Source organism: Eptatretus burgeri, chromosome 4 (genome assembly GCF_056783735.1).
Source record: "Eptatretus burgeri isolate ZD-2024b chromosome 4, Ebu_testis_v1, whole genome shotgun sequence".
Classification (NCBI taxonomy): Eukaryota; Metazoa; Chordata; class Myxini; order Myxiniformes; family Myxinidae; genus Eptatretus; species Eptatretus burgeri.
The window spans coordinates 63,105,864-63,133,805 of NC_140964.1; the positions used below are offsets into that span (position 1 = coordinate 63,105,864).

Sequence of the window (27,942 nt, forward strand, 5' to 3'; positions counted from 1 at the left end):
CACAACACCAGATAGTAATACCATCACAACACCAGATAGTAATACCATCACAACACCAGATAGTAATACCATCACAACACCAGATAGTAATACCATCACAACACCAGATAGTAATACCATCACAACACCAGATAGTAATACCATCACAACACCAGATAGTAATACCATCACAACACCAGATAGTAATACCATCACAACACCAGATAGTAATACCATCACAACACCAGATAGCAAAGTGAAACCGTTAACATGAGACAACCAAAATGTTTATAGATCAAGATGATATGGCGTCTTCACAGCTCGCTCGGCCAGACCTGGTGGGGAGGTTGACGAACTATCTCTGCTCTGGCAGTGAGTGACGTCACAGTCATGATTCACAAGTTCAACAACAGGCCTTGCAGATGGTTCCCATTCCTGTTCAAGGTGGGTGTAGAATTCTCTTTTTGGCTCACGGGTTGATGAGACACCGAAACACACATGCTGGTAGCTCCTGAACGTGAACTTGGTTGCATCAGAGTGTTTGATCATTTGGTGATACAAGCAAACATGAGCGTGGCTCCTCACAAGTGGCGAGGACCGTGGCCGGCTCCCAACAATAGTTGTTGTAGTTCTGAATGCAAACTCGTTATCCAGGGTACAAGCATGACATTCAACGTGCCCGAACATGAAGATGGTGGTCGAGTTTTTGTGAGTGGCGACGCCTTTCCAGCTCCTCGTGTACGAGATTGTCATCATCAAGTGTGTTGGCGATTTTGGTTGGTGATAGTGATTTCACTTTTCTCCCCATTAGTGGTTGGGCAGGACTCGCCAAGCTGGTGCTCACCGGTGTGGAACGCCAAGCTGGATGAAAATCATTCCCTGCACTTTTTGATTTGCGCAGGATGGATTTCACCGTCCAGACCTGATGCTCAATCAATCCGTTTGATTTTGCGTTTGTCAGGGATGACGTGATGTGGTCAAAATTTCATTTCCCAGTGAAAGAACAAAATTCCATGCTGGAAAAATGAGGACCGTTATCGCTTCTCAACGTACTAGGAATTCCGAACTCAGAGAAAATCTGTGCGGCTGGAAGCAAACTCGGGCAGTTGGCAAACGATGGGAAATTTTGAATAATAATCTGGGATGACAAGACAGTGAGCTGCATCAAAATTAAACAGGTCACACCCAACTCTGCTCCACGGCCAAAGTGGAATGCCATGTTGCAGTAGTGCTTTGGGCACCTGCGATGTCCGGTGTCGTTGGCAGGTAGGACAGCAGTCCAGAAGCCGATCGATGTCCTTGTTAATATTGTACCAGTATCCAGTGTCCTGAGCCAGCAGTTTGGTTTTCTTGTGCCCAAAGTGGCTTGAGTGCATGGACTTCCTGCAGAATGTCATGTCTCCTACTTTTAGGTATGAGGACTCTCTCTCACCTTTAAGAATTACACCATTTTCAATTGACAACTCATCCGGAAAATTCCAGAATGTTCTAAGAGCCTCTGGGGGGTCCTTCACATGGTCTGTCCATCCACTGATGGTATGGTCTTGAAGTTGACTCAGGTCATGAGGAATATACTGTTGTGGCTGAGAAAACTTCTCAGAAGAGAAGCAGACGAAATGAACCCGCAAGTCCAAATCGATTGCAGTCATGTTGAGTGGACTCGGAAGGTTTGATAGGCCATCGGCAAGCTCATTGTCTGCTCCAGGACAGATTGTCCATTGTCTCCATATAACTCCATTGTCGAGTTATACCCTTGAAGTCTGATGAGCATTCGTTGCAATGTCTGTCGGGCAGCGATCAATGGCTTATCAATGATCATCAACAATGTTTTATGATCTGTGAGCACAATACCGTGACCGTACAGGTAGGTATGGAAATGGTTGATGCCGAACACGATAGCTTTATAGCTCACAATCAATCCAAACGTAGCATGTGCTATTGGCTTTAACTGATTTCCATGTACCTGAAGAAATGCTGCCCGAGGCCCGAAAAACTGGGAGGGAGACGGGCTCCTCTGGCTGATCGTCGTGGAGAAGAGGTGTTTCTCACAGTTCCTTCAACATGCAAGTCTGAATCTTGTGCAACGAGCCTGACCTATTGTCAGATCAGACCACATCGGATCTGTGACTTGCTACAGGTACCATGTAAACCTGTACTAACCTCTTTCATGGTCGGGTTGTCGGTGACGAAACCATCTCACCCAGCAGGATTCCTGGTGAGGAGGGTGTTTGGATATGGACACCCAGCAGGATTCCTGGTGAGGAGGGTGTATGGATATGGACACCCAGCAGGATTAAAAACAAAACCTGTCAAAGGGCAGAGGAGCTCCTTGTGATCCAACGGCCATCCATATCTAGTGCCCAAATGTGTCTGTGGACGTCCTCCTGCAGTTGGATACCTCTCTCCAGGAGGTTGGTGGCAGGATTTTCACTCCGGCTACCATAAAACACTTCATTCCACAAAACAGACAAAAAAACACAATGAAAACTGAAACCCACTCTGCAGGAGTCCCTCCTGTGTAGCCTCCCTTAGCAGGGCAGCTCACCAGATGATGGGTTTGGGGCAAAGTCTTCAGGAACCCCATTCTTTGATGAGAGTAAGAAAAGCATAGGGTAAACTTCCTGGGTCAGATTGCTGTGGTGTGTGTTTGGGTGGTGCTGAGGTGTCATCCACTAGATGGCAGTCTCCTTGGGTTAACCTGAGGCGGTCCCTTTGGGTATGTGCCTGGAATGTCCAATCCCAAAGAGTGGATGACTGCCTTTCTCTGTGATCATCTGAGCTCCAGCATTTGGACAGCAGTATCGCAGCACTTTCTGTGGCTCGGAGTCCGGATAGTGGTGAGCTGTAGCTGTGTCCAATAAGCTGACCCCAATGATAATTGACGTAACACTGGTCAAGAAGCGTATAATGAGACAAAGGATTCGTCACTCCTTGAGTGTCATTTCCCTGGTCTCTGTCTATGCTCCAACTGAGGCGAGTGACCTCACCGTGAAGGACACATTCTATGCCACACTCAAGTCTGTGATTGATCATTGCCCCAGGCAAGATATTCTTCTAGTCTTGTGTGGTTGTGGTCGTGTGGCAGCTTAGCTGCCGGGGTAGCTATCATTTCTTGAAGGGCGACTGTGTCGCTGATGAAATGCCCCTCTACCAGTACACACACTGGAACTGGTACTCATTTTGCCGATCTCGGAAGGATGACAGGCTGAGTCAACCCCCTCGTGTATTAATTCAGTGGCCGACGGGTCTTGAACTCAGGACCCTAGGATCCCAAGTCGCCACCCTAACCACTGAGCCAACACCAGGCTGTCTTATGTGATTTCAATGCATCAACTGAAGCTGATAGGGATGCATATGAGACATGTGTTGATCCCCATGAGTCTGGAACTGTGAACAAGAATATCACAAAGTTCCTTGACTTTGCAAGAAATCATGGACTTAGAATTTGCTGGTTCATGGTTTCAGCGCCCACAAGCTCATTGCTGGACTTGGTGTTCCAACACTACCGGTGTGGCAAAGGAGATTGACCATATCCTCGTTGATGGTCGCTGGAGGATGATCCAGAACTGCAGGGTCTAGCGGAGTGTTCAGTTTCTCAATACTGACCACAGGCTTGTGGTAGCAACTCTGAAGTTGCAGTTTAAATCCAGGAGAATAGAACTATCCCAGCCTCAACTGTATGTTGGCAAGCTCAAGGATGAGAGGGAAGTTGAGGAGTTTGCGAACAAGCTGAGTGGAGATTTGGGGGGTCTGGGTGCTTTGGGAGGTCCTGAAGAGTTGTGGAGTGCCTTCAAGACCACCGTCCTTGATGTTGCCAGTGGATGTCTTGGAACTCACTATCAGGCAAAAAAGAATTTTGTCTCTTAATGGACACTGGATACCATTGATCAGTCGCAGGGCCAGGCTGAATGGCAGAGCTGAGCGATTCAGGGAGCTGAGGCGTAAAACTGTACGTGCACTAAGGGACGACAAGGAGGCCTATGTGTGAGGAATCTTTGAGGGGGTAGAGCATCACCTGTGGACAGGTGCTTCTCGTCCTGCTTACAGGGATGAGAATTACAATTCCCGCATTGTGTTCCTCCAAGCCCATCTCTCGGTGTACTGCAGTTAGACTAGAGGGTGGTAGGCTCTTGACAGAGGAGTCCGAAGTGAAGGCTTGCTGAGCTGGTAACTTTGAAGGGCTGTACCAGGGTGGTGCACCAGCTGTTGAGTTCGATGTCAGGGCTGTTACTAGCCCTATTGCTGACCCTCCAATCAACTGTGATCCACCTTCGTTTGTGGAAACACGGGCTGCGGTGAACCAGTTGAAAAGGGGTAAAGCTTGTGGGATCTATGGCATCCATGCTGAACTTCTCAAGGCTGGTGGAAATGCAGCACTCATGTCATTGCATGCTGTTCTGTGCTCTGCCTGGAACACAGGCATGATCCCAACTGATTGGAAGAGGGGCCTTATTATCCCTCTCTGGAAAGGGAAGGGTGGTCGCCAGGACTGCAACAACTACCGAGGGGTGACGCTGCTCTTAGTGCCGGGCAAGTTCTTTGCTCCGATAATTCTTGATAGGGTTCGCCACCACCTGCATTAGCATCAGCACCCACAACATTCAAGCTTTACACCAGAGCGATCAACGATTGACCGTATCCTTGCTCTTCGGGTCCTCACTGAATGCAGAAGAGAGTTTCAGCAGGGGCTGCTTGCAGCTTATGTTGATCTCTGTAAAGTGTTTGATTCAGTGAATCGGGATGCCCTCTGGAGGATTCGTGGTCTTCATGGGGTGCCACCAAAACTGACCAAACTGATGACTGAACTAGACTATGGGACTGAGAGTGCTGTTTGATGTGGTGGTCCCATCTCTGACTTATTTTCTGTTGTTACTGAAGTTCATCATGTGTGTGTACTGGCCCCCACACTTTTCAGCACTTGTATGGACTGGATTCTGGGGAGGATGTCGGAGAGATCAAGCTGCAGTGCATCGTTTGGGAATGTCAAGATCTCTGACCTTGATTTTGCAGATGATGCAGTCATCCTTGCGGAGACTTCAGATATCCTTGGGGGCCCTCGAGGTGCTGAATGAGGAGTCAGAGCCGCTGGGATTACGGGTTTCCTGGGTCAAAACTAAGATCCAGGCTTTCAATGACATCTTGGATGCTGCTGTCTTGTCTGTTCCTGTTTGTGGTGAGGATGTTGAGGTCATGGAGAGATTCGCTTACCTTGGCAGTGATATTCAGGTCTCTGCTGGCTGTGAACCAGAGGTCATTAGACATCTGGGTTGGGCCTGGGGAGTCATGGATTCACTTGATCATGGGGTGTGGCGCTGCCGGTACCTGTGCAGGAAGATGAAAGTCAGAGTCTTCATATCCTTGGTGCTTCCATTCTTGCTCTACAGTTGTGAGACTTGTAGTTTGTCCAGGGATCTGAGATGGATACTTAATTCATTTGGTACCAGGTCTCTTCGGAGAATCTTTGGCAATCGCTGGTTGGACTTTGTGTGCAACGAGCGGTTGCTGAGAGAGACTCAAATGAGATTTGTTGCCTGCATAGTTTTGTGAGCGTCAGCTGCGGCTGTATGGACATGTGGATCATTTTGCTGATGCTGATCCTGCTCACCAGATTATTTCAGTGAGGGAGCCTCGTGAATGGAGAAGGCCAATAAGCCAACCACGTGCCTCGTGATTGCAGCAGGTTGATCGGCATCTCAAGAAGATTGGGATGTGCCAGCCATCTGCCTGGGGGATGACCAGATGGAGGCCCCTGGAGTACCGGCAGAAACTGGACTCCGCGACGTGCTGCTCTGGTGCATGCTCCCATACCTGACTTGACCTGACACCAGATGCATGCCTTTCACGCTCATGCAATTTAATTGAATCGTCTCGGTTGTGATTGAAAATGACAATAACCTCATGGTGTTCTTTGACTGCTTGGTGAAAGATTTTGGTAAATGTCTCAACTGTACCTACCTTTGGCGATATGATTTGGTTCACTACTACATTGGCATCTAGAATACTGTTCAAGCTCAACTGAAGACGTGAATACAGTTAAACTGGTCATGGGAGTAGCCTTGTTGCCCTTTCTCATATCGCCATACTCGTCCAACAATGAGAATGGCAGTATCGCTAGCTCGTACGTGAAGACATCAGGTAGATCAAATTTTCTTTGCTGACTGATGATGACCAGTTGAAGTGAGTGAAGGTTGATGACAATGCGGAGTTTCTCCGACAAGACGTGCCATGGAGTTTCTCCAGGTCAAAGACCGTCTTGTCGCCAACCTTCACTCCCTTCTTCATCGTCTCCATCACTATGACTTTCTTCTTGATTCCATTGGAGAATTCACTCGGCAGGTCCATCTGAAACGTAGTAGACATTTCTTTTCACAAAGCTCCAGCGTGATGGACATTAATTCTCTTGTCAGTAATGTGCCTGTTCACAATATTCATTGGAACGTCGGTTGTTGCTTTGAACGGGTGAATGTTCTGCTTGAGCTCTTCTTTGATTTTTGTTCTATTATCTGCATCCAACCTTCTCCTTCGCACTCCCTCTTCCTTGTGTTTGATCCGAAGTCCTTCCAGTTCATCATCGTATTCCTCAAACATGTCATCCATCGCCAGGATATAACATATAGTGAAACGAGCTGGTATAACAGTAAAACTGTCACAAATTCTGTATGCTTCCCTCAAATCGCAGCCATCTTGGTCGCCATCTTGGTGGCCATCTTGAATTTCTCAAATTACCCAAGGGTGCCTGGGTGGCATCAACCTGATTTCGAAAATATATGGTGAAAAGAGACAGAAACTGTTGAAAAACGTGAGTCGGACCGAAGTGCACGGTTGGTCGTGTCAATGCATCACGTGGCAACTGGACAAAACGTGTTTATTTTGTGTTCCACCGTCGAAATTGTTGAGCAAACGTTCATGAGCCTTGTCGAGGTCTTGTTTTGAATTTGTCGTTGAAAACTGAGTTGACTGAAGTTAACCAAAAGTTTGTAATGTCAGGATTTGACATCATGAATCAAATTTTTTGGTGTGAAAGTTTTTACTTTGTTATTCTGAGATTCATAAATGCAGAGTTTACTGTAGTCACATGTGTAATAATTTAATGCCTGTGGTTTGGATCCTGGATAAACCTTAGACACCACAAGTGTGAACGAAAGATTTACAACCTTGTCGCCCATTTATAGCGAATGAATTGTGAGCTTAATACTTAACGCGTACACATGAGAGAATAGGAAACAACAACAACAACAACAACAACAACAACAACAACAACAACATCAACAACAACAACAACAACAACAACAACAACAACAACAACAACAACAACAACAACAACACCCCTGGCTATTTAGAATCCGTGTCGTTAGCTATGACCTTTTGCTTCCGGTTTTTTTTTTAAACGCTGTGCGGTGTATAAACACGATTAGGTTTTATTTCTATCTTGTGAATATTACTTAACGCGTGCACATGAGACAATAGGAAACAACAACAACAACAACACAATACCCTGCCAATTGTAAATCCGTGTCGTTGGCTATGAGCCTTTTGCTTCCGTTTTTTTTTTGTTTCTGTTTTTTTGTTTGTTTCCGGTTTTTGTCCTGGGGAATGATGCATGCCGGGAGATAAAGACATTGTCGGAGACATGAAAGACCCAAATAATATCAGACATGGTGTATATTTCCTCCACTGATTTTAATAAAGATATCTCCCGCATTATCAAAAAATAATTTTTTATCGTGATTTACATTATTTGATCGCTGATCCCGAATCCAGGCCGAAGTAACCGGAAATTGTGTATACAGTTGTGAACCAGTTATAGGTAAAGTCAGAAGCGAATGTAAGAAGAATTCTACGTTCAATCGAGCATTAATTTTTTTATCTGAGATCCTGTTCTAAGCGGTGTAGTTGTCGTTGTGAAGGTAATGTTGAGGATTTTTTTTTTTTCAGATGAGATCCTGTTCTCGGCGGTGTGGTTGTTGTGAAGGTAGTGTTGAGGTATAATGTTGAAGTAATATTTTTTTTTCAGATGAGATCCTATTCTAGGCGGTGTAGTTGTCGTTGTGAAGGTAATGTTGAGGTAATATTTATTTTTTTCAGATGAGATCCTGTTCTAGGCGGTGTAGTTGTTGTTGTGAAGGTAATGTTGAGGTAATATTTATTTTTTTATATGAGATCCTGTTCTTGGCGGTGTAGTTGTCGTTGTGAAGGTAATGTTGAGGTAATTTTTTTTTATATGAGATCCTGTTCTCGGCGGTGTAGTTGTCGTTGTGAAGGTAATGTTGAGGTAATATATTTTTCAGATGAGATCCTGTTCTAGGCGGTGTAGTTGTCGTTGTGAAGGTAATGTTGAGGTAATATTAATTTTTTCAGATGTGATCCTGTTCTAGGCGGTGTAGTTGTTGTTGTGAAGGTAATGTTCAGGTAATATTTAATTTTTCATAGCAAAAAGACTGTTTAATTTGATATATTTAAGAAGCGAATGTAAGAAGAATTCTACGTTCGCTTCTCGGCTTTGCCTATTCCATATTAGTAAAAAAGTATATTCACTGGGTGACCAATTTTTTTTTACTGAGCGACAATAATGTCTTATAATGTGATTAAAGCTTACTCATAATTTTTATTCGACATTGATTAGATTTTTTGAGGTCCCACGTCATGAGTAACACGACCCAAACAAAGCTAATGTAAATCTGACGCAACAAACCCGGCAGTGTATCATCAGCAGAGGTCCACCAGAAAACCAAGATGGCGGCCATGTTATTTATTTTGGGTGCCGTTGTGGGCGGAGTCATGCGGAAAATGTGGGAGCGGTCCGGCAGCTGTCTGACCAATGGGAGCACGTTTCAAAAATCGACCCCAACAAAAACCACCACACACAGCTCTTGTGGACTTGAAAATGCTTTGCTGGAAGGAAGAAGACAATGAGTTATTTTAACTCATTCTCACTTCAACCATCTTTCTGAGAATCTCAAGATGGGATATATATATATATATATATATATATATATATATATATATATATATATATATATATATATATATATATTTGGACCACAGGTTACTGGCCTAAAGGACGTCGTGGAGGTGCTTAAACCAGGTTAGTGTTTACCAGCATCTCACCCCCCCTCCCCAATCATCCCACATCTGCCCGCGATCTTTTCTGTCCTCCTTGACCCGACTGAACTCAACCCTCTTACTTGCAGGTTGTCTCCTCTCTCTCTCTCTTCTCTCTTCTCTCTTCTCTCTCCATCTTTTTCCCCATCATCATTTCGTTGTATTTTTTTTTTTTACCTTCCGTCACATCGCTCTTTCATGAGCCTCGTTCTCGTGTTTGAAATATCAGAAAGATACACGTATTTAATTAATTACACTCTGGTCAACGTGCACTTTGAACCTGTCTTTTCATGTCGAAGGATATTTCCTTGTCGTTTATGGAGGATTTTCATGAGAACATTTTGCTCGATTAATTAATTAAATTAATGAATGATTGATTTCTGTGAAGAGAAAAAACAATGTAACTGGAAGCACCCTCAACTCTGTAAGGCGGTATTAAAATTCCTGAAGGAATGTGGGAGACCAATTTAAAATGTATCTGCCTTTGAAGTGCTTTGGCTGAAGGCGAGTTTGATCAGATTCTGGTGCGTGGCGTGGATAGAGCCTCCTGGCTCTGACAGCGCCATGAAAACCTTCAACAACAAAAAAAACAATCTGAAAATGACAGAGCTGTCAATCTGATGGGGATGAGGCCTTCATCCCAATGTTTTCCCCCATGCTCTCACACATTTCATCCCCCTCCCCATGCTCTCCCTCATTTAAATCCCCCTCCCCATGCTTTCCCTCATTTGAATCCCCCTCCCCATGCTCTCCCTCATTTGAATCCCCTCCCCATGCTCTCCCTCATTTAAATCCCCCTCCCCATGCTCTCCCTCATTTGAATCATCCTCCCCATGCTCTCACACATTTCATCCCTTTCCCCATCCTCTCCCTCATTTGAATCACCCTCCTCATACCCTCCTTCATTTGAATCCCCCTCCCCATACCCTCCCTCATTTGAATCCCCATTCCCATGCTCTCCCTCATTTGAATTCACCTCCCCATGCTCTCACACATTTCATCCCTTTCTCCATGTTCTCCCTCATTTGAATCCCCTCCCCATGCTCTCCCTCATTTGAATCCCCTTCCCCATGCTCTTCCTTATTTGAATCCCCCTCCCCATGCTCTCACACATTTCATCCCTTTCCCCATGCTCTCCCTCATTTGAATCCCTCTCCCTAAGCTCTCACACATTTGAATCACCTTCCCCTTGCTCTCACACATTTGAATCCCCCTCCCCATGCTCTCACACATTTCATCCCTTTCTCCATGTTCTCCCTCATTTGAATCTCCTCCCCATGCTCTCCCTCATTTGAATCCCCTTCCCCATGCTCTTCCTTATTTGAATCCCCCTCCCCATGCTCTCACACATTTCATCCCTTTCCCCATGCTCTCCCTCATTTGAATCCCCTCCCCATGCTCTTCCTCGTTTGAATCCCCTTCCCCATGCTCTTCCTTATTTGAATCCCCCTCCCCATGCTCTCACACATTTCATCCCTTTCCCCATGCTCTCCCTCATTTGAATCCCTCTCCCTATGCTCTCACACATTTGAATCACCTTCCCCTTGCTCTCACACATTTGAATCCCCCTCCCCATGCTCTCACACATTTCATCCCTTTCCCCATGCTCTCCCTCATTTGAATCCCCCTCCCCATGCTCTCCCTCATTTGAATCCCCCTCCCCATGCTCTCCCTCATTTGAATCCCTTTCCCCATTCTCTCCCTCATTTCATCCTCGATACGACTCCTTTCCATGGAATGGTTTGGCAGTTCTCGGATCTGGAATTGGTTCACACGATTCCCTGAAATCCAGAAATCCCGAAACCGACGTCTGGGTGAAACAACTGTGACGTCAGAGAGGATCCACGGAGTCGGTGTGGGATTGGTTGGTCGTGGTTTGCTTCCCCCATTCCTTAACCCCCAAGACCTAAGTGCCACATATGGGTGTCGAATGCAAGAGGAATTTCTGCCAAGATATTTTAGGGAAGAGGACTTTTGCAGGTGGGAGCGGCGGAGGTTTGACATATTGCAAAGTCGTGGAAGAAGAAGCCTTTACAGGGCCCTCTTCACCGGAGCAATTCAGCAAGTCACATTCCATGGAAATTGAAAAAGATCCATGAGCACCTTTAGCAATTCAAGTGATGTCATGCTCATTCCAGGTTGGCTTGGTTCTGGGTTCATTCCTCTACAGGTGATAAGCTGCTGGAAAAGTTGGAAGAGGGAGAGGGGGGCCGGGTTAAGCCGGTTGTCCCATCTGTCACCTCGGCCATAAGAACACCTTGGCATCATTTACTGGTATAAACCTTGGAGTTGCCACATAAGCAACACCTGTAGCTGAAGCACCATTTTCCACTGATATGAAATTGGGGGGAAATGTGAGAACTCATGATGTGTATAAACGAAGCAGACAGGCTTCCTTGTTTCGGCCACCATTGAACCGTCACCGGCATGGGTACACCACAGTTTACTCCATTCATGGTCATCAAGGCACTCTGTCCATGAAAACCAGGAAACCTACCCGAGGATCTGAACAGGGATCGGTGGTTCAAGAGCACAAGAGCCGAACGAGAATCTTGGGGTGTGAAGGAGGAATTTCAACTGGTGTCAAAATCCAGCCATTTTGGAATTGATTTGTTTGATAAGGGACGAACAACGAGGAAAATTCGATCAGTCCAGAACTATCAGCTTTCAATCAATCAATCACTCTTTAGTCAAAGGTTCTGCTCTGCTTGATTCTCTCCCAACAAGGCAAATATTCCCAAGGGAATGCAAAGGATGGGTGATCCATAATCTTCAGAAAGAAGATTTAAGCCGGCTGTTTTCTATGTCGTTATTTGAACATTAATAATGCCACGTATCCTTTTAAACAAGATAACACCTTTTGGATGGTTTGGCCTTCTGTCCTATACCGGAGGTAAAAGGTTGACCATGTTGCCTCATTAGAATCATCACCCACCTATAAATGCTGTGGAAGCTCCATGAGGCCATGTCAATTAAGGGTCTTCACCTGGAAATGAGATGAGAGGGCATAGAGGAAGAGAGTTCTGCTGATATAGAATACAATGACTTGTCCTCAAAGAGATCCAAAAGTAACAACGATGATTGGTCGGTCCATGGATCATTGAAGAATCCTTTCGAGCGCCCAACCTTTGCGACCAACACATGGACCCATCGAGTCTTGAACCGCCTGTGGGTGTTTGTTCCATGCCAAGTCTATTTGCGCTGCACCAATAATAGCCTGGTGATAGCATGTCGGTTATCACACATTCAATTCCTCACTGTACATTCGGCATTCTCAAAACAAGTCCCATGTTGCAAGTCGAGCCGGCTATCCTGTTCGTGATGAGCGACCGTGAAGCATCTTTAAGAGGCTTGATGTCCATTCTTGTAAAGTGTGTTGACCTGTAAGTGTTTCCATCTGAACCCCCAGCATTCAGGGTTCAAATCCCATATACCATGTCCATGTGTGTTTGTCCATTGTCATCTCATGTCTTTGTGATTGATGGTAAAGTACACTGACGTCTGCTAACGTGTTTGGCCTGCATGTGATAAATGTACATGCGATGTTCTCCATGAGTTTTGGATCGCTCTGAAAAAATAAATAAATGCACCCTCTCTGACCGACCCCCTCAACCTCTCCTGCCATCACAACCTCATCGCCCCCTCCTTCGCACTATAAGCAGAAACCTCGGCGCTCACTTCTCTTTGTCGGCCAAACCGCTCGCGGCCTCGTCCCAGAGATGGCATCCATGTGTCCAGTTCCGCAGCCTCAGTCTGTTTCAAGAAGTCATCCCGAGGTGGTGCCACCGCGTCTGCCTCATGGGATTGTAACAAGTAACCCGTGGACAAGTCGGTACATCGAGGCTGCGGGACTGGTCTCGCTTTCTCAGGGTGAGTGTTCAGATCTATCAGACTCTGGCAGGACTATGTCCAGAAACGTTTGCAGATGTTGCAAGTGAAGCCAACCTGTGAGTGTTTGTTCCACCCATCAAACAACCTTCCATAGTTGTTGCTTGATTGTGGATTAACTTCAAATTGACAATTGTAATTTCCTGTTAATTTATGTGTATATATATATATATATATATATATATATATATATATATATATATATATATATATATATATATATATATATATATATATATATTTAAATAGCACGTTATATTATCTTGGCCGTTGCTTATCAAACGTGCACAGACATGTGATAGGAATGATGACTTTGTAAGGACTGTACATATCAATGGGCCATCTGCAAAGGCAATTGTATGTTTATCATTGGTTTTGACACTCAAATGTTCCAAATTTATAATCCAGTGGCAAATTGATGGTGCTTTGTGAACCTTTATTTTCTTTGTTTCCTCTTGCATGTTAAGAGTTTATATGAGCAAAAGTGGAAGGTTGGAAAAGTCTGTTTGAAGTTGCCAGTTTCTTTAAACGGCCAAAGATGAAATTACGGAGTGAAGGAGTCACTGTTTTAAAACTTAAATTTACATTGTTCTTATGTCTTACCTTTACTGGTGAAGGATGGTTGGCTTAATGCTAGTTTTATACCACTGTTTGCATAACGACCTGCACGACATTGACACAAAATTGGTGATTCCGACCCTCCCCCAGCCGATTATGAGTATTGCACAGGGTGTCCATAAAGTCCTTGTGCAACTTTGAACTTCCATAACTTTTGATGAACACAAGATAGGACCAAATGGTAAATGGAGCATGAAAGCATAATTCATGAAGTTTTTAATCAAATAGTTGAAACTTTTCGTCGTTGAGATCTTTCATATGATGATGATGAAACTTTTTCATATGATGATTGATATGATGTGATGATTGATTGATATGATGATGAAATTTCATATGATGATTCATATGATGATTTCATATGATGATGAAGATCATCATCTTTCATATGATGATGAAAGATGATGAAACCACCATCTTTCATAATGCATCATTCAATCCGATTTTCAAACTTGTTGAAAACATTCTTCAGTTGCTGCTGAATAATTTCATGAATTATATTTGTGATCGTAGCTCTGGTACAACGTAATGTGTGAAAGATTTCATCGTTGGCGTTCGGGAACCAAATGTGGTAATTGTGGTGGTTGACTTTACCACTGACTGATGTAAAAGTTGCCTCATCAGAAAATGTCAACTCTTCAATAAACCCAGGAGAATTGTGGATTTAATAACAATAACAACAACATGAACAAGTAGTAGTACATTCAAAGTACACTGCCACGGTGCCAAATAAATAAATAACAATCCTCCAGCGCGCGACATCACCGGGGCACCTTCGGCGCCCAGTGATGCCGCCTTTTTGCACATGGAGTCGGAATTGGGAGGGAGCGGTGTGCAATAATTGATTGAGTGATTGATTAATTGCATAAATAATAATCGTAAAATAATTAATTTCTCAATCAATTGCCGAATAGCATACCTAAAGCACCACTGTTTCATCCGAATCTGTAACTTTTTGAAAATTAAGTAATTAATCGAAAAATGAATAATTAATTTTTAAAAAATCATAAATACCTTTTATAGCCAAATCACTTGGTCACTGTCGTATCCAAAGATCAGCTTCCTAGCTCAAAATATGCCTGAGATATTGCCCAGATGAGAAATATAATAAATATGTAATTCATAAATCGATAACAATTAAGTAATTAATCAATGAAATGATTCATCAAAAAATAAAAAATATATACTTTTTGCCAAGGCACATCTTCACTTTTGTCCCAAAATTTCATCTTCCAAGATCAAAAGATAACTGATATCTCCCAGACAAACAAATGAACAAGCCGGTAGGCGGCAATGGGTCGCCGAGCATGGAAACTATAAGAGAAAGAGCAAAATGGATGTCACATAGCAGATAGGGCATCACCTTAAGATTATGCATATCAAATCTCATCCAGTTCCATCTACTGATAACTACTCGGTATCCATTTGAATGAAAAGTACTGAAAATGCGGTTTGAAATCGGAAATCCCCAAAGTTCGAGGGGGTGCTGTGGGTGAATAAAGATCTAAATCGAAAATCTAGCTCGATCGTTTGTGCACAATGTATTCCAGACGATTAGTGTGAATTTTCATGACCATCCGACCATAACCCTAGGAGGAGTAGCATTTGGCGCGAAGGCACCTCCAGCTCTCGCATATTATCGATTTTTGCACTAATTGACCTTTGACCCCTGACATAAGCGAAATCGATCAATATGTCCTGAGGCAAAGTTGTACTCATTGAGTACCATGGACCTGCAAAGTTTCATTCGTATCGATGCACTCACCTGGTCGCTCGGGGCCTTCAGTTTTCGCGCATACCCTAATTGTAGGGGGCGCTGCGGGTAAAGTATTCCATATATCACAAAAACCGGAATATATTTGATAGAGCATCACCTGTACATCATTCGTGCCAAATTTCATAACCCTACGTGGGATAATGGCTTTCGGAATTCATTTCGCGTGAACGGTACAGATTTTGAAGGTTTTTCGGTTGTTGCTGGGGAACCAAAGCGTCCTTAGCAACCATCACAATTTCCAAAGCACTAGGTCATAAGATGTACCTACCACCCGAGTTTGGTCAAAATCCACCCACGTTTACTACCAATTATGCTGATGACAAACAAACATCCAAACAAACAGATCTAATTACTGACAATAAGCGTTACCTATTTCGGCGACCCAAAAATCACTCATCGAGTGACAACTTGGCGAAATGGAATGGCACTCTACAGAGAACATACCTCTGCTAGGCTGAACACTTTACATTTTGTATCCCACTGATAGGTCGGATCTAAATCCGGACCTGAATCAAAATCGAATCGGCTTGTTCTCGTCACCTGACCAACTCTTCCACCTCGTTTTGTCACAAGTCGTCCACAACTTTTTGAGATATCATGCTACCCATAGTTTTGGCCCCATCTCTCAATGGTGAAGAATCACTTAAGCACAATTATCTTATCTCGATCCAGATTTTAATCTTCACCAAAATTTAATCAATTGCTCCTTTTCACACACCCAACCTGTCCACCAAGTTTCGTGTGAATCCATCCAAGACCTTTTGAGATACCATGCTATATATCATTTTGGCGCCATCTCTCAATAGTGAAGAATCACTTTTAAAATTCTCAGATCCGGATCCGTATTCAAATCCTCACCAAAACTTAGTGTTGCCGTCCTTGGCCAGTCACCTACACATGAAAAATGTGTAAACGATTGCTTGAAAACTGTAGCCAAAAATCATGTTATAGGCAAACAAACAAACAGACCAACATACTTGGCAAAAATAATTTTTCGACAAGTAACAAGAAAGAAAACGGAGTAAAAACTGAATAGTGCCTTAATTTGGCATCCGGCGATGACGTCATGCATCACCTAGTTATGGAATTGGGAAGGAGTGGTGTACAATATCAACATCAATAAAACATTATGAACTGGATCGGCATTCGGTAGAGAACATACCTCTGCCAGGCTGAATCGTTTACATTTTGCATGCCACTGATCGGTCGGATCTGATTCCGGACCTTAACCAAAATCGAATCGGCTTGTTCTTGTCACCGAACCAACTCATCCACCGAGTTTTGTCATAAACTCGTCCACAACTTTTTGAGATAGCCTGCTCACAGCAAGAACAAACAAACTAGAACGGCTCTCGGTGGAGCGCATACCTCTGCCAGGATGAATAGTCTACATTGTGTATCGCACTGATAGGCCGGATCTGGATCTTCACCAAAATCTCATCCGCTTGTTCTTGTCACCTACCCAACTTATCTACCAGGTTTTGTCATAACGTGTCCACAACTTTTTGAGATATCATGCTCACAGACAGACAGACAAACAAACAGGAGTGAAAACATAAACTCTGTCCACCTTCAATGGTGGAGGTAATCGTTCTTTCATCCACCATTTATAGTTTGTTTCTGTCGTGTGTACATCAAACGTTATAAAAGTTCAAAGTTGCACAAGAACTTTATGTACACCCTGTATAAATCACAATTTTTTGTTAAAATATTTCACGAAACTTTTATAAACGCTCTCATCGGTTCCTGTGTGAGTCTAAGGAGAGGCCTCGTGTCCCGGTGAGAACGCATTGTTGTTTTTGCGATAGAAATGCCTGGCTTTGAGGATCCTGCCCCTCAGATAACAAACATGGCTGCTGATTGAAAGAGCCTCTAATATTCGCTGCTATTTTGGAACAATGGCTCTACCTTCATAAACCCTGTTGGTGAATGCGTGAGGCTGTGGGGATGAATGTACAGAGCAGATTGGGAGTCGTTGACGTCGGCTCCGTGCGTACACATGCACATCTGTGTGCTGTTGCTATTGTTTTTCAAGGATGGTTCCAACTGGATCTGGACTTTTGTTTTACTCAAAAAAACAACAACACAGTACTGTCGGTTGATTACTCATTTTTAAGAGTATTTGTTTTTATTGTGTTGGAAACTGATACCCATAACCACGTGTTTCCCACGCTTTAACGTACCTGTACCTGCCGGTGGTGGGAGATGAGGTCGTGGAGAGGGTGGCACAGTGAAGAATTATGGAATACGTATCTGGTCAATGCAAACATGGAGCCTGTTTAATTTAACACATGACTGGCTGCACAGGTACAGTGATGATCACCTGTCAAGGTTTGATACAAGCTTCATGTCCTGTACAAAGGGCCATATATATATATATATATATATATATATATATATATATATATATATATATATATATATATATATATATATATATATATATATATATATATATATATATATATATATATATATATATATATACACATGTACTGTTTTTTTCTGCAGAAGTTGATCAGCTCATGGAAGAGTGAAACAGAGCATGGCAGGTAATAATCAGTCTGGCAGAGAGGAGCAGGTGAACAAAAACACATGCGCACTACATTTGGTGATGGGAATAGTGATGGAGGAGGAGAAGGGGTGGGGGCAGGGGGGGGAAGTCTGCAGGTATAGACGAGATCATAAGGGGATATGTGAAGGCCAATGAGAGAGAGAGAGAGAGAGAGAGAGAGAGAGAGAGAGAGAGAGAGAGAGAGAGAGAGAGAGAGAGAGAGAGAGAGAGAGAGAGAGAGAGAGAGAGCGAGAGAGAGAGAGAGAGACAGACAGACAGAGAGAGAGAGAGAGAGAGACAGACACGAGCGAGAGAGAGAGAGACAGACACGAGCGAGAGAGAGAGAGAGACAGACACGAGCGAGAGAGAGAGAGACAGACACGAGCGAGAGAGAGAGAGAGACACGAGCGAGAGAGAGAGAGAGAGACACGAGCGAGCAGCACCTGAGCAGCACCTGGTAGGGGCTTGAGGGAAGAGCACGAGTCAGGAACTGATGTATGTATCTGCAGTACTATAGTTATTCTTCCCCAAATTTTTCACACTGTCCTCACTACTACTAGAGCTGTTCAGTTGCAGATTTCCTTTTCTCTCACTATTCTTGTCCTCACAGTCTTCCTCATCACATTCCAAATGCCTGTTTCCCTGTATGTACAATTTATCTACAATTCTCTGGTTGTGCTATCAATTAACTGATCTCTGAATGATTATCAATTTGAGGAATGCCCAAATGGGAACCTTTAATTGTTTAACTCTAACATCGAGATTGTCTTCTCTTTTTTTTTTCTTCTTCTTCTTTTTTAAAGTCCAACAGGATGTTGCATTTACCTCTGAACTGTCTGCCCAGTTTGGGTTTGATTCCCGACCCGACTATAAACTGTCTGATTGGTACTTCGCAGGAGGGTGTTGCATCACAAAGTTTTCCGTCCCTCGGATAGAGATTAAGCCGGATATCCTATCTGCTGGTATTGGTTGGTGGATGTTAAGGATCCCACCATGTCTTTCATGAAGAGTCGGTGAGTTATCACACCATGAAGAAATTGTATCGCATTCCTGCCCAAATCACCTTCAGTCAAAAGTCAAGCTTGGCCATTGAGTTCATGAAAGTCTTGGTCTGTCCAAAAACTTTCCTCAGTTGACCCCACAAGGTGGGAATAATTGGGGGTCAATAAAGTAGTAGTAGTAGTAGTAGTAGTAGTAGTAGTAGTAGTAGTTCACTTCTAATCCAAATGTGTTCACACACACACACACCATCTATTGCGTAGGCAGAGGTGTATTAAATGCATCTCGTTTACAAAGAACTACCATGACAGTAACATACATGAAACAGTAACTTTGCCAGGACAAAATGAGCTTCACCTTCCAGAAATCTGAAAGCCTTGAACATCCCATCCTTGAAGTCCAGGAGAGAACGAGCTGATATGTATATGGTGCAGGTTTTCAGAATTATAAGACAAATCGACAAGATTCCAGAGGAACATTTCTTCAGCAGACCGTCGTTCAACCATATCGTACATGAGGACGTGAACTCAAGCTCTTTATGAGTAACTGCAGGAAAGAGATCAGGAAAAACGCACCTTCAGCCAGGCAATAGTCATGCAGTCTCCCAAGGGAAGTAGTCATGAGCACTATCATAAATAAATAAATAAAAACTTGTAAAAGTGCTGGAAGAATGACGCTTTGAAGTATCCAATTTAGGGAACAGATAGGAAGAACAGATGTCTGGAGACTGAAGAATCCTGAATCAACTTTCCAACAGATATGTGTGTTGCAAAGCTTGTCTTATTGAAAACACCTAAGTTACGGTTTTGTAGTAGTAGTAGTAGTAGTAGTAGTAGTAGTATGGAAGTAGTTTTATTGGAAAGTCTTTAGTGGCTTGCGCTCAGGGTGCAGGGAAGCTCAGGCAGACAAAAGTTTCCTGTTTAAGTCGCTCGACTTCTTCGTCCCCGAAAGTCCATGGTTGGAACTGCAGTGGACAACACAGAGCATTTTAAAGAGAAAGCACGACTGAGATAGATAAGGAGGGAGAGAGAGACCAAAATAATCATCAGACCAGTAAAAGTAAACTACCTTGTGGGGAAATACTGCACAGTGCATCATTTGTGGTCCAAATGTCTTTAAAACTCCCAATGGTTTGGGAATATTGCCCCTCCTTGAACTCCAAAGTGATATGTGAACATAATAGAGTTATCAGGCATGCAAAGCTATGATGCACCGCTTCTCTTTCAATCTTTGCCTTTCTGGATTTATCCATTGCCAGTTTTGCAGAGGCCAAAATAAAGTTAACAAGGAGATTCCGTGATCGACTTCTTGATGGGATGACCGAAAATAAATAATTGGTAAAAATGAAGCCAGAAGCATCATAGCAGGATTTTCACCAGCAAGAAAACTGGTTGAAGATGCAGGCACTGAAGGTATATGTGAAAGATGGTTTCCATTTCACCACAGAAGCAACATCCACCAGAAAGTTTGTGAAATGCTCGAGCAGAGCTCCAGCACGCAGTGCCCCATGAAGCAATCTCCCACAATCCTTGGTGTTGGATCGGGATGGAGATTCACAACTTCGATGGACAAGCAAGGGAGGTAGAAGAACCTCGTGGCACGGAGTGTTCATCCGATTTGCTCGTGGAACAAAGTGGAGTGAGTAGATTACGAACAAATATACATCCGTCCTTGGTGATTCACAGGACATCCCAGCTGTATCAGGGACCTTGCTCATATTATGTGGAGGTAGTAGTAGTAGTAGTTGTTGTAGTAGTAGTAGTCGAACTGCTTCTGTAGTCTCAATGAAGGATTGAACTCTAGACTTCTCATGTACCACCTTTCAGATGGATTCGTGTCTCATCATATCACTCTCAGCTGGGACAATTGACCTGTAAATATGGACGTCATTTTAGCCATTCCAAACCATAATGGTTTTAAGTTTGATAAATGGTGAGCGACACGTGATCAGTCCAAACTGAAGGATTCCAAAACGGGCAGAAACTCCTGAAGCTTATGTTCCACCAATGCAAAGTGAGTGCAGAATTTCACAATCTCAATCTGTTTGATAAATGGTCCATTTATTTGTACTGTAGTTATGGTTCCGAGAGGGAGGCATTGTGTTTAGATTTGGTGTCCATGGTGTCCCATTTTTGAAGAATAATTTTTCCATTATTTAATTTTTCAGTTTTCAAAGTTTTTTTTTTTACACTCAATTTTCAATAATTTTATTTTTTCATTTATTTAATGAGTGTAAATGATCCATGAGAACGGATGGGACACACACACACACACACACACACACACACACACACACACACACACACACACACACACACACACACACACACACACACACACACACACACACACACACACATTTTTAAAGAATAATTTTTCCATTTTATTTTTCAGTTTTTTTAATTTTTCCCCTCAATTTTCAATTAATTACATTTTCAATTATTTAATGAAAATAAATATATATATATATTTTTAATTTGCATTTATTTAGTTTTCCATGTTTTTTTTTTTTTACCCCACGGGGTCTAAGCACCGCTCGTCTTCTCTCTCTTCTTGTGTACAGTTCATTTGAACGTCTATTTCTCCATTATTCGTGAACAGATTCGATGAAAATTAACAGGCGTATAGTGGACACATATGCACAGGCATTAACTGAGCCAAAAGTGTGATTCTGGCCCTTCAGGCCGAGGAACGGCCCATTTTGGCCCATTTTCTTAAAATTGTTATTTCTCGGTTATTAGTGAACGGAACTGAACCAAACTTGACAGGTATATTCTAGAGACCATTCCACAGGCATTAACTGAGCCCAAAGTGCGATTTCGGCCCATTTTCTTAAAATTGTGATTAAAAAAAAAAAAACCAATGTCACCCGCAGGGTGACCCATATCTTGCCAAAAGGTGACCACGTTAACTTATTTAAGGTCACACTGAGGTGAACAGAGCTGCTATCCACCAGGAGCGACTCCTTGAGGAATATCTGCCTACGAGAGATTCCGATGAGAATCGTTCTACAGAGTAACCATGAAAAATATGCGTTTGCCTCATAACGTCACCAAATGACGTCATAATGTCTCAAGCTTGACATATCTCGAAAGCACTCATCGAGGTGTTCAATTTGAGGTACTACACGATATGGTTCCTAAAACTTGAAAATTTGACCTTGGGGTCAAATATGTTTGACCTTTGGTGCTAACCATGAAGGTCAAGGCCAATCGCCACCAAAAATTAATCAGCTGAGTGCCAGACCATGAACAATATTCGCATGAAGTTTGAAGACGTTCCGATCAAAATTACTCAAAAAATAAGAGTTTCGTCGACTCCCCTGATTTGCGACAAAGTGACCTTGACCTTTGACCTTGACCTTCAAAATTTTATGTGCTGAAAAGGACCTCTATAGGCCTCTGATATGCGAAGTTACAAAAATTTCCAATGATAACTGTGCTCTGCAGAATTTTTTTATACGTGATTACAGACAAACAAAAAAAAAAAACATACAAGCTGACTCATATCTCGCAAAAACTTCATTTTGGCAAGATCATTAAATGCGCTGGGCGATGCCCAATGCAAGATTAAGTCACATGTGATGATATGAAACTAGCCTCACTCTTGTGAGGTGTTCTGGTTTCTTTTTCTGATGTGATGAAAATCTTACCAAATTTCAAAACAATCTGTCGTCCGTGCTCTCGCTCACCTGATAGTTGTATGAACGAACTTCCACGGGTGATGTTCACAATTCGAACTTGTTTTTAAAATTTTCAATTATTGAAATATTTTTCCGTTTTTTAGCTCGTCTGTTTGAAGAACAGAGAGCTATAGCGATACTCCCGGCGTGAGCGTGAGCATGAAAATGTTAAAGTTTTTGGTGCAAGTTATTTTTTCCTTTGTAATGTTTTTATCCACCACACTTTTTTATACGCCCGATATATATATATATATATATATATATATATATATATATATATATATATATATATATATATATATATATATATATATATATATATATATATATATATAGGCATATTATGTGATACCTGTCGTCCGTCCGTCTGTCTGTCCATCCGTTCCTGTCCGCACTCTAACTTCCAAAGTTTTCAACTTTCACGTTTCATATTTGGTACATCGGTACAGACTGTGGAGACGGTGTGTCGCGACATACATTCATCATCTAAAGTGGTTGCCATGGCAACCAGGATGCTGTTTTCCATGTAGTAGCACAATTCTGTATATACCTTCTTGTTCGGGCGTATATTGTGCTCACTTGCGCTCTTGTTACTGATTACAATATACAAATACATATTGTTGTGGTTGACGAAATTCACAAACCACCATTCAGGTCCCTTAGGTGAGATATCTCCGTAAGTATATGTGTAGTTAGGCCCAAACCCGTTGTTTAGAGGGAATAAATGTCATTCATAAGGGCTGCGACTCTTCAGGATAGCCGTTTTTCTTTTCCTATCTTTATTTTGGACCAGCCGCCATTACTACCAGCACCAACCACGTCTCAACAGTCGTCACACAACAACCACCAACCACAAACGCTGCTTCACAACAACCGCCACGACCTTTACCGTCACAACTCGCCACCGTCGCATCCCCACCATTCTCGCGCCACTCGTGGGCACCGATACTGGACTCGTGCAGGGCGCGCACCGAGCAGCGTATTCAGAAACATTACAGACTTTCCGAAGAAAAACGGATCAAAAACGACTCACGCCCACTTTTGTTCCGTCCTATCAGAGAGCGTGGGGCGATTTGGCCCCGCCTCCAGGGCGTTGGAGTGAGGACGCTATATGCAAATTCATGGATCAAAAAGCATTCACGCCCACTTTTCCTCGGTCCAATGGGGAGCCAGTTAGAGAGGTGAAGGGTCGGAGGCAGAGGGTCAAAGGTGAAGGAGCGAAGCCACTGGGCTTATATAAACGGCTGCGTTCGTCAGTAAAGGCAGTTGTGCGGAGTTCAAGAGAGTCGTCGGTGGAGCTGGAAAGAAGTGGTAGGAGTCAGTTGGAAGAGTTGGGACGAGCCAAGGGAGGAGACGGAGAAGGCGATTAGACGGAGCTGTGGAGAGGTGGCGGCGGCGAAGGCGGACGAGGGGGTGCTCGCGTCGGTGCCGGGAGCTGCAGAGGGAGAGGCCAGCAACGCGACCGAGGTCGAGGAGGAGACGCTCGCCGCGGGACCCGAGACAGGGTGATATCCTCCTTCCCCCGAGCATCAGCAACCCCCTCCTGTTTCCCCCCGCGCTGAGATAGTGCGACAAAGGGGGCCCCTTTCCCACCCCCTACCAGACACTGTCCGCGAGGCCCGCGGAGTTGAGGCACCACCGCCACTTCGCGTCTCATCATCAGACGGTAGGCCCGACCCGGTCTCGGCCCCAGGCCCGCCTCATCCTTGAGGGTGGTTCTTTTCCTTTTGCTTTGGGTATGTGTTGTCAGCGCCGTCTGTGAAGTAAAATTGTATAAGTGTTGCCGTGTGCTCGGTAGTCGGATAGATCTGCATTGTTGCATTTGCTTTTTGTGTAATATTGCATTGTCTTCTTTTTTTACATGTGCTTTTGGTGGAATTGTATATGTGTGCTTCCCGTGTGCCGCGAAATAAATGTGCTTATTGTTGAACTGTTTTCCCGCTTCGCTTCGTCTTTTCTTTCATTGAATCTCCATCTTGCTTCACGTAAAGGGTTGGTCGTGGGCTAAAACGCCCGATAATTAATCGAACCGTCGAGGCCGACGAATAACACCGCTCGGTTATCCCGATAGTACGGAACGGGTCGCTTAAAGTGGCCCGTGTCCGAAGTCGACCTGCGGCGAGGTGCGATCGCCCGGTCTACCCTCCGTGTGGGTACTTAGGTAGATCGAATTTGGCGAGCAACCCTATCCCACGCGGGGGCCGATTGGCACGATCGTGGTGAGACCGAAAGGTCCACCCGTGACTGGTTCCCGGCGTTAGTCCGAGAGGGTCACGACTGGATTGTCCGTCCGGTGGGCGACGTGCCGCGATTCGAGTTACGTGGCCGTCCGCACGCCGGCGGGCGCGAATCCGCAACAATATATTGCTTTAAAATTATTTTGATCAGACTTCACTGCAATGCTTGATAAAAAATATTAATTATTAGACTAGTCTTTTAAAAACGACAAATGTATAAACAGGCGAGCATTGGGTGGCTTTGACACCAACTCTGGTTATACACCTGATATATATATATATATATATATATATATATATATATATATATATATATATATATATATATATATATATATATATATATATATGTCGGGGCGTATTATGTGATACCGGTCGTCCGTCCGTCAGTTCCTGTCCGCACTCTAACTCCCAAAGTTTTCAACTTTCACGTTTCATATTTGGTACAGAGGTACAGACTGTGGAGATGGTGTGTCGCGACATACGTTCATCATCTAATGTGGTTGCTATGGCAACCAGGATGCTGTTTTCCATCCCTTCCTGTCCGCACTCTAACTCCCAAAGTTTTCAACTTTCACATTTCATATTTGGTACATCGGTACAGACTGTGGAGACAGTGTGTCGCGACATATGTTCTTCATCTAAAGTGGTTGCCATGGCAACCAGGATGATGATTTCCATGTAGTGGCACAATTCTGTATATACCTTCTTGTTCGGGCGTATATTGTGCTCACTTGCGCTCTTGATACTGATTACAATATACAAATACATATGTTGCTTTAAAATTATTTGGATCAGACTTCACTGCAATGCTTGATAAAAAATATTAATTATTAGACTAGTCTTTTAAAAACGATAAATGTATAAACAGGTGAGCATTGGGTGGCTTTGACACCAACTCTGGTTATACGCCCGATATATATATATATATATATATATATATATATATATATATATATATATATATATATATATATATATATATATATATATATATATATATATATATATATATTGGGGCGAATTATGTGATACCGGTCGTCCGTCCGTCAGTTCCTGTCCGCACTCTAACTCCCAAAGTTTTCAACTTTCACGTTTCATATTTGGTACATAGGTACAGACTGTGGAGACGGTGTGTTGCGACATACGTTCGTCATCTAAAGTGGTTGTTATGGAAACCAGGATGCTGTTTTCTATGTAGTAGCACAATTCTGTACCTTCTTGTTATACGCCCGATATAAATCGGGGCGTATTATGTGATACCGTCCATCCGTCCGTCCATCTCTCTGTCTGTCCATCCGTCTGTCTGTCCGTCCGTCCGTCCATCTGTTCCTGTCCACACTGTAACTCCCAAAGTTTTCAACTTTCATGTTTCATATCTGGTACATAGGTACAGACTGTGGAGACGGTGTGTCGCGACATATGTTCGTCATCTAAAGTGGTTGCCATGGCAACCAGGATGCTGTTTTCCATGTTGTAGCACAATTCTGTATATACCTTCTTGTTCGGGTGTATATTGTGCTGACTTGAGCTCTTGTTTATTTATTACAAATCTAAGGTACCCAGCATTGCTGAGAAATGCGTGATCCCTCCTCCTGCCTTCTCCCACCCCACCCCCTCCAAGCTCCCACACTTTCCCTATGACAGGTGGTGGTTCATGTGTTTATAAGTTATGAATTGTGAGAAAATGACTGGTTAAAACCTCTAGTAAGGTGTATTATGATTAAAAAAGTGAAACAATAAAGTTTTGGTGCGATTAACCTTGGGAGCGTCCCAAACAAACAAACATCTCATTCACTTATATACAAGATAATGTCGCTCCAAGCTTCTAATGATCTAATGAAATGAAATAACACCCGAAATGAAAGCAGATCGCACAAAAAGGGGAAACAATGTAATATCATGTAAAAAAGAAAAAAACAATCACATAGGATGACAACAAGGCACCACACGACACCGCAGTGCCTGCATTTTGTACTTTAATCCATCAAGCAGTTATTACAAAGGAGAATCGGGTGTAATTTTACCCTCGCCGAAGGAGACGGTATTGCATTTGGGTCCGTTTGTTCATTTGTCTGTCTGTTTGTTTGTTTGTCTGCACAGAACTTTAGTGTTTCCTCAGCAACCGCTTGTCGGATTGAGATAAAATTTTCACCATAAGAGTGACTACTCATGTGGAATGTTTTAATGATAATTATGATGGCAAATGTCATTTGGTGTGGCAGGTCAGGTCAGGTATGGGAGCATGTGCTAGAACAGCGCGTCGCTGCGTCCACTTTCCGCCAGTACTCCAGGGGCCTCCATCTGGCCATCCCCCAGGCAGATGCCAGGCCCATCCCCATCTCCTTGAGATGATGGTCAACCTGCTGCAACCATGAGGCACGTGGTCGGCCCACTGGCCTCCTCCACTCATGAGACTCCCTCGCTGAGAGAATCTGGTAAGCAGGATCAGCGTCAGGAAAACGAGCCACATGTCCATACAGCCGCAACTGACGCTCACGGACTATGCAGGTAACAAATCTCATCCGAGTCTCTCTCAGCAACCGCTCGTTGGATACAAAATCCGACCAGCGATAGCCAAGGATTCTCTGAAGAGACCTGGTACCAAAGGAATTAAGTCTCCATCTCAGATCCTTGGTCAGAGTCCAAGTCTCGCACCCATAGAGCAAGACTGGAAGTACCAAGGACCTGAAGACTCGGACTTTCGTCCTCCCGCACAGGTACCGGCAGCGCCACACCCCATGATCCAGTGAATCCATGACTCCCCAGGCCCGACCCAGACGTCTATTGACCTCTGACTCGCAGCCAGCAGAGACATGAATATCACTGCCAAGGTAAGTGAATCTCTCCACGACCTCAACATCCTCACCACAAACAGACACAGACAGGACAGCAGCATCCAAGATGTCACCGAAAGCCTGGATCTTAGTTTTGACCCAAGAAACCCGTAATCCCAGCGGCTCCGACTCCTCATTCAGCACCTCGAGGGCCCCCAAGAGGATGTCTAAAGTCTCCGCAAAGATGACTGCATCGTCTGCAAAATCAAGGTCCGAGATCTTGACATTCCCAAACGATGCACCGCAACTTGATCTCTCCGACATCCTCCCTA

The 27,942-nt window shown here is 43.7% G+C and overlaps 1 protein-coding gene across 16 annotated transcripts in view; it reads left to right on the plus strand.

Annotated features, from left to right (window-relative positions):
* Positions 1–27,942, plus strand: part of LOC147028201 (supervillin-like) — a 196,012-nt gene that overhangs the window by 28,498 nt on the left and 139,572 nt on the right. For 10 of the 16 annotated variants that reach the window (XM_085878372.1, XR_015057460.1, XM_085878367.1 and 7 more), the window contains one exon: positions 12,741–12,951. The exons of 3 other annotated variants lie outside the window; for them this stretch is intronic. In XM_085878372.1, the coding sequence (XP_085734498.1) occupies positions 12,801–12,951 (151 nt within the window). In that variant the 5' untranslated portion in view covers positions 12,741–12,800. Of the gene's footprint in view, positions 1–299; positions 424–12,740; positions 12,952–12,991; positions 13,029–27,942 lie in introns of those variants that run through there. 3 more of the 16 variants (XM_085878374.1, XM_085878373.1, XM_085878375.1) reach the window with 3 other exon arrangements.